Source organism: Zalophus californianus, chromosome 4 (assembly GCF_009762305.2).
Source record: "Zalophus californianus isolate mZalCal1 chromosome 4, mZalCal1.pri.v2, whole genome shotgun sequence".
In the NCBI taxonomy this organism is placed as follows: Eukaryota; Metazoa; Chordata; class Mammalia; order Carnivora; family Otariidae; genus Zalophus; species Zalophus californianus.
The window spans coordinates 35,207,446-35,219,407 of record NC_045598.1 but is presented as its reverse complement, the minus strand read 5'-3'; the positions used below and the strand labels follow the sequence as shown (position 1 = coordinate 35,219,407).

General features: G+C 53.7%; 2 protein-coding genes and 1 non-coding gene across 3 annotated transcripts; 2 read left to right on the top strand and 1 right to left on the bottom strand.

Annotated features, from left to right (window-relative positions):
* Nucleotides 1–883: 883 nt before the first annotated feature.
* LOC113917112 lies at nt 884–1,000 on the top strand. Its single transcript, XR_003518128.2, has one exon. It is a non-coding gene; the product is annotated as a U5 spliceosomal RNA (small nuclear RNA).
* A 3,883-nt stretch (nt 1,001–4,883) lies between these two features.
* On the bottom strand, nt 4,884–10,228 carry BTBD19 (BTB domain containing 19). Its single transcript, XM_027603557.2, is given in 12 exon segments — nt 4,884–5,155; nt 5,315–5,440; nt 5,563–5,694; nt 5,772–5,840; nt 5,941–6,000; nt 7,180–7,233; nt 7,339–7,368; nt 7,370–7,425; nt 7,428–7,512; nt 7,514–7,553; nt 8,846–9,064; nt 10,071–10,228. Coding segments are annotated over 11 exon segments (876 nt in total). The 5' UTR covers nt 8,935–9,064; nt 10,071–10,228; the 3' UTR covers nt 4,884–5,020.
* An 873-nt stretch (nt 10,229–11,101) lies between these two features.
* TCTEX1D4 (Tctex1 domain containing 4) lies at nt 11,102–11,873 on the top strand. Its single transcript, XM_035727098.1, is given in 4 exon segments — nt 11,102–11,129; nt 11,132–11,316; nt 11,318–11,578; nt 11,580–11,873. Coding segments are annotated over 4 exon segments (768 nt in total).
* Nucleotides 11,874–11,962: the final 89 nt, after the last annotated feature.

Genomic DNA, 11,962 nt, shown 5'->3' with positions numbered 1-11,962 from the left:
CTCTCCCACTCCCCCTGCTTGTGTTCCCTCTCTCGCTGTGTCTCTCTCTATCAAATAAATAAATAAAATCTTTAAAAAATAAAAATAAATTGGATGCCATTTCTCTTTTTTTTAAAAAGATTTTATTTATTTATTTGACAGAGAGAGCACAGGTCTCTTTGCACAAGCATCTTTGCACAAGCAAAGCGGCAGGCAGGGCGGCAGGCTCTCCGCGCAGTACGGAGCCGGACGCGGGGCTCGCTCCCAGGACTCTGGGATCATGACCTGAGCCGAAGGGCAGACGCTTAACGACCGAGCCACCCAGGCGCCCCTGGATGCCATCTCTTGCAAGAGGGGTAGTGATGTGCCTCCCCGGAGGTCCCATGGCCCCTGAGTGTCTTTGCTCTACCGTTTCTGCTTCTGCCCCAGCACGGGAGGGGGTGGGTGTGTCCCTGCGGGTGTGCAATGATAAGATGGCACCTCAACAATTGGGACTAACAGTCCACCCCGGTATAGGGCTCGACACCGGCCGGCACCAGCGGGAAGCACCCTTACCTCTCTAGACAAACCGGGCGCGGGTTCCCGTGCAGACCGCAGAGCAAAGAGGGAGAGCTGCCCCCAGGGGTCCCCCTGGCGCCTCCCGCCGCGACAGCTGGTGTCTCCCACCAGCCTGGAGCCGCCTGTGATTTGCATACCCATGGTGCACCACGAAGGGACAGTTTCACGATGCTGGAGTTCCAACCCCACGGAGATTTGTGAACTGTTTTAGGGCATATTGCCTGTTAGAAATATATGATCCGTACAAATTTCAGGCAGGGAGGACGAACCGTGCAGACACTGAACAACCATAAGTGTGCTAAGTGTTGTATTGTTCTGGGAGGTTCCAAACGGGGGGACCAAACGTATACTCTGGTTTCTCTTCAGATCGTATAAATCTTTCGCCTTTTACTAAAGATTTCCGTGGAGAGGAACAGTTGTGAGTTTTTACTCAATTTTTTGAGGCCTCTTTCTTAACGAGGCTCACTCTTTTGTGCTTAAAAAAATAGATCTGAAAGATATATTGGGAGTTCTGATTGTGGTAAAAATTGTGCTGCTGATCTAATGTGGAGTTTGTCTTTGAATACTAAGCATAAAAGGCGCACATTGTAGTTTGGTTAGTGTAGTGTTTTCGATTGGATCCATGCGAAGATATTCCGTGGAGAGAATACGTTTTTGTGCATGTTTTTTGCTTTCGTGCAGGTTATTTTTCTTACTTTTTTTTTTTTGGCGAATTTATTTTTTGTATTCACCCGTAGGTTATCCTAACTCATTCTTTGGGAGAAGAAGGACCAGAAAGAGAAAGTAATAGTCATTCACATTCCTCCCAATATTTTTGGTTTGAGTTACAGCCGGAAGGGGTAAGCACAGTAGTTCCCTACCTCGCATCAAACTCCCTAGCTGTCTCCGCAGCAGTTTGGTATGACTTCTTTCACACTGGTTTTTTATGCTGAAGATAGCAGATTCCTTACTGTAAGGAAGGGGCTTAATTTACCGGTAGAACCAAGCACTGAAAAAAAGTGGGTACTATAATCTGGGTAATATACAATCTCAGTGATAGGTGCCATACAGCAGCATTATGAGAGATAGGTGGCTAGGGCTAGCCACCAAATGTGTCCTCAGATTTTGGACCTAGCTCCTCCCACCAATCTGCATCTATCTTCTCGACCAAGCTTATTTAATTCTCTGGCTTTAAGTAAATACCATCTCGTAACTGGTGACGGTCCATAAATTTACAGCCATCAGCAGGTCCCATTGATAACCATGTTCAAAGCATACACTTCATGCTGCTACATTTTACCTACTCCGCCCTGGTCCTAGAAGAGCTCTTCACGGATTCATGCGAAAACCCCTCCCTAACTGTTCTCCTTAGACTGCATCCCGTCCCCTACCACTTTGTCCCAAACTTCCACACAACACACACAGAGAAACTGGGTTTTTTTTTTTAATGTTACTTTTGAAAAAGATTTATTTGAGAGTGCACGCGCAAGTGGGGGAGGGGCAGAGGGCGAGGCCGAGGGAGAACAAGAAGCAGGCTTCCCCTGAACAGGAGCCCATCCGGGATCTTGACCTGAGCCTAAGGTCAGCCGCTTAACCGGCTGAGCCACCCAGATGCCCCTACCTCATATTCTTTAAACCATCATATTCCTTCACGACTATCCACTCTTCATCAAACCTAGCATAAAAATACTCAGGTTTAACCATTTCTTCTGGTCTTCATTTCCTTATGAAGACTCCCATATTACTAAAACTTATATTGGGGCACCTGGCTAGCTCAGTCCGAGGAGTATGTGACTCTTGATTGATCTTGGGGTTGTTTCATTTTATTTTATTCAAGATTTTATTTATTTATTTGACAAAGAGAGACACAGCGAGAGAGGGAACACAAGGAGGGGGATTGGGAGAGGGAGAAGCAGGCTTCCCGCGGAGCAGGGAGCCTGATGCAGGGCTAGATCCCAGGACCCTGGGATCATGACCTGAGCCAAAGGCAGACACTTAACAGACTGAGCCACCCAGGCGCCCCTGATCTTGGGGTTGTGAGTATGAGTCCCGCGTTGGATGTAGAGATTATGTAATGAAACATCTTAAATAAATTTGTATGCTTTTCTCCTGTTAATCTGTCTTTATCAGTGTAATTTTCAGACCCAACAAGGGACCCTAAGAGGGGAAAGGAAAACTTCTTCCTCCCCTACACTAACTTTTCTTTTGGCAAAAGGAATCGTGCTCTACTTGGTCTGCACTGAGCTTTTTTCCAAAGGTCACAGATATCTTTCTACATCATGGTAAGAATATACCATAATCAGTCTTCTAGATTAAACCAGGACATCTAGTTTGTTTTTGATTCTCCTTATCCAGTGCTGTCATGAAGTGGTACTATGAGTAACCACATTTTCAGTCTTGAGAGATAATGCCAAATAACTGCCTTTAATTCATGTGCAACATATTTTTGTATAAAATCCCGGAGACAGAAGTTTTAACCTTATTTTCTTCTAATCGACTGTCCCTCATTTTAGATTGATAGTGTCTTGTTTTACAGCTTTTAAACTCTTTATGGAATAAAATAGTATTTAAATAAGGAAATAAAGTCATCACTGAACATTTACAGAGCACTGATTATGTGACAGGGACTGGGGAACAAGAAATGAAAAAGTCGCCACTCTAGGCCCAGGGATCTTTCAGGGAGATTCAGATCCTCAGGAAGACAAAACGTCTAATGAATGAAAGAGGTGGCATGGGGAGTCTTCAATAAATAAGAGAGTGAATGCACAGCCAGAGGATACTGCTTTCAGAACCAGCGATTTAATGCAAAGGTAGTAGTTGAGAGGAGTTACCACTAGTAATTCTGAGTGTCCTGAGAGTGAACTAGAGTGTATTTTGTCCTGAGAACAATGGGGATGTTGAGTGGCTTCATAAGGGGAGTAGGGCTGACATCTTAAGTCTGGCTGCTGTGTGGGAAATGGCAGGAAGGGGGCATGGCAGGCGCAGAGGCAGTGCACTGGAGTTAAACATCTGCCTTTGGCTCAGGTCATGGTCCCAGGGTCCTGGGATCGAGCCCCACGTCGGGCTCCCTGCTCAGCTGGGGCCTGCTTCTCCCTCTCCTCCCCGCTTGTGCTCTCTCTCAATATCTCTGTCACTATCTGTCTCTCTCGCTCAAATAAACAAATAATAAAAATCTTTTTAAAAAAGAGCTTGTTAAATTCATTCTGAGCACAGATAGGACTGGGTGAACTAAAGCTAAGAGAACTGAACCAAATGGAAAGATCTCATAGGGGAAGAAAAATAACTTTCCCTCTACTCTCTGAGCTCTTGGCTGAGACTCTTGTAGTAAGAGACAGATTAACAAGAGAAAAACAAGTTTATTAACATACCTTATGTGTACATGGAAGATACCCAGGGAAAAAGGAGTAACTCCCTGAGGCGGCCTAAAACACCTGCTGAAAAACCATCTTAAGCTAAAGAGGAAAGAAAAGTGTAGGGAGGCCACTTATGGGAAAACCACCAAGAAAAGCAGAGTAAACAAGATTAAGGTTTGTTAAACAGATTTCAATGGGGTGCCTTCTCCACTAAAATCCTCCTGTGAGTTCATCATCCTTCTTTTCCTGGTACAGAGAATGAGACACCATTACAAATGGAGATTTCCTTTTTAAATATAAATTTCCCTTCCAAAAGGGTAACTTCTACTCTGTTTCCAGAGCTTCCACTGTTTCTCAAAATAGTTTAAAATAATCCTTAAAGAGGCATCTTTTGGGTTGGCACATTCTGCTACCCTTCAGTCTCTCAGAAGGTGGAAGCCACGGGAAGGAGATGTGAGAAAGAGGAATAAGGCAAGGCTGAGATGCAGGTTTCGGGCTTAAGCCACCCACTAGGGGCGCCTGGGTGGCTCAGTCGTTAGGCCTCTGCCTTTGGCTGAGGTCGTGATCTCAGGGTCCTGGGATTGAGCCTGGCATCCGGCTCCCTGCTCGGCCGGAGCCCTGCTTCTCCCTCTCCCCCTGCCTGTGTTCCCTCTCTCCCTGTGTCTCTGTCAAATAAATTAATTAATTAATTTTAAAAAAAGACACCCAAGTAGATGAGAAACGATGGGGGCAGAAGTTGGGAAAGATGAGAAGGCAGCTCAATTTTGAACTGAGTCTGAAGTGTCTGTCCAGCATTTGGAGAGAGATCTCCAAGACGTAGGTCTGGAATAAAGAGGGAGCTGAGCTGAAAACATCGCGGGGGTTATAAAAGTAAACGCGGCAGGGCCCGGTGGCCAGAGGCCCAGGAGTTAAGATAAGAGTGCAAAGGAAATCGCTTTGGGGCCCCGCCCCACCAAGCCACGCCCACTCCCCCCCCTCTCCTTCCCCTCCCACCCAATCCCACCCACAGGGCGGGGCACAGAGCTGACGGCGGTTCTTCCAGCGCCCGGCTCGTAGGGCATGCTGGGGACGGAAGCCCCCTCTGAGCGCCAGGCATGTTGGGAGCTGTAGTTTGGGACAGGCCAGAATTCCTCGCAAATTGCGGCCTTTAGTCACTTAAAGGGCAGGTCCAGAAAGCAGTGATGCTCCCGGGGCAGGGTTCCCCTTCGGCGGCGGCACGGGGCGCCCCGGGCTGCATCCCCTCTCCGCAGAGCGTGGCACTTCCACGCCTCTACGATCTGCTCCACCTGCAGGGGAAGGCTGGTCACGGCGGAGTGCAGCAGTAGCCCGCCTCGCCCCTCAGACCCTGGGCCGCAACCCCTCACCCCCGCGTTTCTCCCTACCCCCTCGACCCCCTCCTCCCCCGGCTGCTGAGTGGATCTGAGTTTGGTTCCCCGCGTCCGCACCGGGATGAGTGGCTCCCGCTGGTTCTGCTCTTCCAGGGCGCTCAGCTCCGCCGGGGCCAGTAAGGCCAGTCTCAGCTCCCGCACCACCGGGGCCGCCACCTCCGCCACAGGCCGCTCCAGCACGGCCTGCGAACGCCAGCCCTAAGCCCGGACGGGCTGGGTACCTGCCCCGCGACCCCCTTGCCAGGTTCCTGCGCCCAAGCCTCCTTCCGCACCCCCACCGCGGGGTCCCCGTAGCCCCCGCTCACCGCGCCCACGCGCGCCCAGCTCCGGGCAGCCAGGACGAGCTCAACCTCGTCCACACAGAGCTTGTCGCTGCGCAGCAGGGGCAGCAACGCGGGCGCAGACAGCTCCAAGAAGCCGCGGGTCCGGAGCGCCTCCTGTGGGTCCACGAATAGGTCAGGGAGGAGCAGAATGAGGTGTGAGGGTTTGGGAGTCTGAAGATGGGGAGCGATACCTGGCTGTGGGCCTCTATGAAGGCTATACAACAATCCTGCAGAGGCCCCAGGCCAAAGGTTACGGCAACCTGGGAACAGAATGAAGGGTGTCAGGTTGGAAGCTGGAAGGCCATGTAGTCCAGCCCTCCACACTGACGCCCACCTACAAGCCTGTCCAGCAACACCCACCTGCAAAGCCTCACAAACCAGCTCCACATCCAGCACCTTCACCACAAACTCCAGGCACAGCTGGGAACAGAAATGAAAGTGGGTTGTGCCAAGGTGTCTCTGCTCCAAGACCCTAGCCCCACCCCAGAAGCAGTGAGCCACCCAGACAACTAAGCAGCCACAAGCCCATCGTGACCTCCCAGACCAGGGGAGGCAAGAAATCACCAGGGGTTGAGACGTGGCAAGCCCAAAGGGACTAGAGACTAGCAGTCTACCCTGGGTCCAGCAGTCTACCTTCTAGCACATTCCTGGATAATCAGACTAGATGAAAGCCATGTGAAAATCCACTCTCCTTTTCTCTGAGGATGCTCATCTTCTTCCACTTGGACCCCTCCTGACTCAAAGATCCTTTCATTTTAACCAGAAACTTGAATTTCGTCCATGACCTGTCCCTTTCACCCTCACGACCAGAAAGGTGCTGGGTCGTGCCAGCTCCACTTCTCTCAAAGTCAGGCACCTCCCTCTTAGGCTTCCACTGCTACTCATCCCTCCTGGACTGGGGAGCCTTTCTCATCTCTCCCAATCACTTCTCCCCTTAGCTCCAAATCCTCACTCCCTTACCTAAAACCTCCAATGAATCTCCGTGTCCTCTGAGTTAAAAAAAGTCCAAATTCTCAAAGGTCCTGCATGATCTAGCCCCTGGTACCCTCTCCAATCTCATCTGTCTCCCTCCTCCTCTCACACCTTTGGTCCAGCCATACCAAATGGCTCACTAGCTCCTTTTGTGCCTCAGTGACTAGAACGCCACCTTTCCACGCCCCCTCTGAGCAAACTCCTACCTGTTCTAACATGAATGTTTCCTCCTCCAAGAAGTCTTCCCTTTTTTCTCCCTGATGGCAAGACCAGAGAGACCCTCTGTAGAGTCTCGGCACCATATACCTTCATCTATCACCCTTCTTATACCCCTGGTTAAGGGTTTTCATGTGTCTATCTCTCTTTGAAGAACAAGCATCAAGGCTGACTTATCCTGGCATCTACGGCAACAGCCATAAACACCCCATATGCCCCCACAGCACACACACAGCATACACATATCCTTTTGCACACAGGCCCACATAAATGCCCATGTACACAGAGGGCTGTCCATACTTCTGTGTTGGTACATGTGCCTCTCCAGGACAGAGTGTGTGTGAGGCACAGTGTGAACGGAGCCCATAAGAGGGAAGAGAAATGAGACAGGGCCCTGCCATACAAACCCACCTCTCGCAGTTCCTCCAGCCCATACTCCACAGCCGCTGTCAGCACCTCCAGCACCTGCAGAGTGGGTGGTCGGGGGAGTGGAAGAGAGTTTCTCCTGCCCCTCCCCCAGCACCCCCCCCCCCCCCGACCGCCACCCAGACCTCTGCCTAGAGGGCTCACAGAGCGGCGGTGCAGCCTGACACTGTTGGTGGTACAGAAACTCCAGCACTGCCAGGAAGGCCTCCACTGGCACTGTGCTTAGCACACGGGGCTAGGCATCCCAGGGCCCAGCTTTGGGCCCAGAAGTCGTTGGAAGAAGTTGCATCTACAGGCCAACAAGCACCGGTGGGCAAAACACCTCCTGCCGTTCTTGACCGACCACAAAGCAAACATCACTGTGGGAAAGGGGAGAGAGAACCAGGGAAGAAGAGGATGGAGTCTTGGGTACAACCCTTAGGCTTTGCCTTTGTCCACCTCTGAGCCTTCATTTCCTAATCTGTCATAAAAAGGGACAGGTCTTAGTCCTTCCAGCCAAAGGTCTGGGATACACTTTCCTGGATTCTAGTCCCAGCCCCACCCTACGGTGCCTCAGGCAAGTGACTTTATACCTTTGAATCTCAGGTTTCTCATCCATGAAATGGGATAGTAATCCCCAAACCCTCAGGTCTTAGAGGCAGGTGGCAATGCCTGATCGCTGAGGGGGCACCAAGGCTGATGCAAAATTGATCCTACCTACCCCTCTCCTCCCCAGCCTGAGTTGAGGTAAGGGAAGCTCTTCTTGGCTCCTCCTCCATAGACTGCAAACTCAGCCTTTTCTCAGGCTCCTCTAGGCGGGACGGTGTGGGGGAGCGGGGGTGCAGAGTGCATTGGCTGCAGACAGATGTGGCAGCGATACATCATCATGAGACCAGACCACATTTTCCATCTTCACAATCACTTCCGGCCCCAGCCTCTGGGCCTCCCAACAGCATAGATGGTAGGAGGCAGGAAAATGAAGCTTGAGCTTCTGGAGCCTTCTAGTCCCAGGTCCAAGGCCAGGGGTTCCCCCTACTCACACCAGACTGCTAATCCCCAAAGCAGTAGGGTTATGGGAGTCACCAACCCTTGAGGAGGAGTCCAGCTTTCAGGCAGTGGGGACTGAAAGCTACATTTCTAGTTCTGACCAGCCCTGCCCCCATATTCTATCCCTGCTTTCAGGACACCACTAGCATCCTGGGCAGTGAGCCCTAGGCAGCACCCTTGAACTACTTCCTGTCTGAGACTCTGGCTCACTCAATCCCTTGAGCTTTGTTCCTCTTGTGACTCCCCAGTTCCCAGAACAGGGTCATCTGCTCCTCTGCCTCCCAGGGAGGGACTCGAGTTATATTCCTTCCCTCAGGATCCAGGGGGACAAAGGGCTCTTCTCTGCCAGGAGCTCAAGAGCCAAAAAGGAAGGCCTTTGCCTGAAGTCACACAGCTGCTCTGGGCTCCAGCTCCCACTGCCACCACCCCTCCCACCTCTGGCTCTCAGGACATCATGGACGATGAGTGACCTGTAGTCATTCTCACCACTTGACTTCCCCAGACTGAGTTCACAGGGAGGAGGGGTGGTCTTCCCCACCTCTTGTGTACCCAAGGCTTCCTCAGGGTCCATGGGGCCCCAGCAAAGCCAGTTAGGAAAACCCACAGACAGGGCCCGCCCCCTCACCTGTATTGGGGATTGTTGAGAAGGCTTCGGAGTGCCGTGGGAAAAGGGTGCAGCCTCCCCCGTGCACAACCAGTCCCCGGGGGCTCCATGGGGGCGGGGCGGGGGAAAGAAGCAGGTAGAATAGGAGGCCTGGTGTCTCTTGGTCTGTGGGAGGCGGTAGGTGGGAAGGAGCAGGAGGCCTGGCCAGGCTTAGCAGCTGGTGTAGAGACTAGGAAAGGCCTGAGAGGGAGGGGCAGGAGCTTGGGAAGACTGTTTGCTGGAAAGCTAAAGTTTAGGGATGGGGCAGGAGAGGCCCAGGTTCCTTAAGAAGGCATCAGAGGCCAAGAGGCTGGGCTAGGGGTTGGGACTCAGGAAGGGGACCGAGAGAGGCTGAGGGTGGAGCCGACTGGACTGGGGAGGAGAGGCTGACGGGGCGGATGAGGCCCCAGCTGGGAGCCTGCCCAGGCGGCAGTGGGTGGGAAGCCTGTGGGTTTCCACGGAAACCGGAGCCTGGCTGGAGAGGCCCCGCCCATCTCCCACAGGCCCAGAGAAAACTTTAGCCCTCAGGGGGGCCGGAAGCTGAGTGGAGGGTCTTAGCCCCCAGGCCCCTGCCTGTCTTGGGTTCAGAGTTCAAACTCCCTGCCTCTCCTACCCTGGCCCCCCCATGCACATCAGGTTGCCAGGCCTGGGGAACCCCCCTCAACAGGGAAATTCCTCACCCCCATGGAGTTTTCAGGGCCCAGACTGGCTTGTCTGAGAGGGGGCAGTCCTGTCCCTTCCAGAGGGAGGTCAGGTGAGGTGGTGTCAGCTCTGACAGAGGCGTCATGGCCTCTGGCATCCCTAAAATGCAACCCCGGTTAGGGGGGTGGCACTCTCGGCACTCAAGAGGTGTGTCCAAGCTAGGGAGAAGCCCCAGGGCACTTGGGTCAGCAGGGGTCAGGAGGCTGGGCTCTGGTTCACTGCCAAGTCCAGTCACCACTGTTGCACCACTGTTGCGTCAGGTCGGCTCCCACCAGCGGGGAGGATGGCCTTCCCTCCCCCTGCACACAGCCCCAAGCTGAGGAAGTCATCCAAGCCCCACCCCAGCTCTGCACAGGGAGCGGAAATACTTGTCCTTGTTGAGGCTGATGGGGGAGACGACAGAGCCATGACATCCTCCTTCCTGTGGGCCCAGATCCTGATCCCTCAGCAGCCACCCCCTGCAGGCTCAAGGTCTCCCCACATCCCTGGGGTTCTGCAAACTTACTCACAACTGAAGAGCCAGCCTTCACAAGGGGAGAAATGGACAGCAGCTCAAGAGCCCCGGGAGCCCCTCTCCACATCTGCCCCCCTCCGTAGTCCTTGCGGTGGTAGTATGCCCTGGGTTCTAGACCCTTGTTATTCCCTTTTCCCTGATGACTCAGGTACCCCACACTCAACACCTACTCACAGTAACACTTCCAGGTTAAGCCAGAGCCAGGACTGGAAGGAGGAACCAAACAGGAGTGCCTGCCCAGTAACCAGGGCAACTCCAACAACACAGGGGGCCATTACCTTCCTGCCTGCCAGTCAGGCCAGCTGGGAGGACAAGGCTGTGGAGCTAGGAGAGAGTTGGGAAGCCCAAAAGCTGCAGGTGACTCAGTGCCTGTGGGAGTTTCGGAAGAGGGCATTCCTCCCAGAGCTGATTCTGCAGGTAGGGTCAGAGGGCCAAATGCAGAGGGCAGAAGGAGCTTCCCGAGTCACCTGCCTCCAGCCTCAGCCAGTTGTAGGGCGATCTTTGTGTCAGCCACCCTAGAAGCAGATAGGGGTGGAAGACGGCTGGATTCAGTAACCCACAGGGCTAAAAGGATCTGTGGGGTTGAAGGAGTTGGGTCTGTGTCTCCTTCTGGTTAGGGGTTTGAGGCACCACAGATCTAGGCTGAGGCAAACCAAGGGCAGACTTATCTCCCCCTTCTGCTGGCAAAGTCTGGGGGAAGGGAGAATAGGAGGGTGTACTTAGAGCTCACTTAGCTAACCTCCATGGTGCCCACGGGGAACGTGAAGCTCAAGGGAGCAGGGGCCAACCCAAGATGATAGTCTGAGCAGCACTGCTTATGTCCCTTAACAGCCCTTAACCCTCGAAGCATTTAGGAAATCCTCGCAGCCCCGGACTATTTGGACTCACCTGTCCCCAGAACAGAGGTAAGAAGGGGTTAGGGGATAAAAACCCTTATCACTGAGTGAAAAGACTGGATGGGGTACAAAGATGCCAGTTTTAGGCCATCCTGTCCAAGTGTGGGTCTCCCAGCTGGCAGGTCCATGGCTGGCAGGTCTGTGCCCCCCGGACGCCAGAGGAGGACACTACCAAAGACCCCGGGCTCAAACGATCGCCGGTGAGGCCTCCAGGCCACCTGCCCAGTAATGATGAGGCCCGACTAGCAGGTCTGGGCCCGTCCTCCCGCCGTGGCTCTGTGCTGGGCCCAGCCTCGTCCTTCTCACGACGCAACTCGCTGGCAGGACCAGGAACAGGTCCGGGGGGGTCGGCGACCATCTCTGGGCCCAGTGCCTCCTCTGGGCTCAAGGGTTAGCTTCTCGGGGTTGCCCCTGGCCCCCCTGCGTCGGGTAGCGCCCTCCTACCGCACAGAGCCTGCGCCAGGGGAGCGCTGGGAGGCCGCGGCGAGTACAACACTCCCTGGAGGCGGCGCTTGGCCGCGCGGCTGTGCCACACATGCTACTCGGGCGCGTGAGGCTGGGTCGCTGGCTCGCGAGCTGTGCGAGCTGCTGCATGTGCGCCTGCCGCGAGCTCTGTCCCCCGCGCTACAAGCTCGTGTGCAACGTGGTGCTCGGGCCGCGCGCCGGCCAGGGCGTGCACGTGGTCAGCCGCGCACTCTGGGACACCGAGCGCGACGGGCTGGCCTCTGCCGCCTTCACCAACGCCTCCCTCTTTGCCGTGGCTATGGTTCACGGGGCTCTACTGCGAGTGAGGACGCCTCCAAGTTCTGCAAAAATGGTTTATTATCCCAGGAGGAGGCCCTCCCTGGAGCTCAATCCCAATAATAAATGTCTGTCAATAAATAAAAGTGGTCCATAAATAATGCCCCCTAGCTGGGGACTAAGGCTCAGGCTTTTCTTGGAGAAGGGGAAGGAGGCTGTTGGGACAACGCAGACTCCAACCCCCAG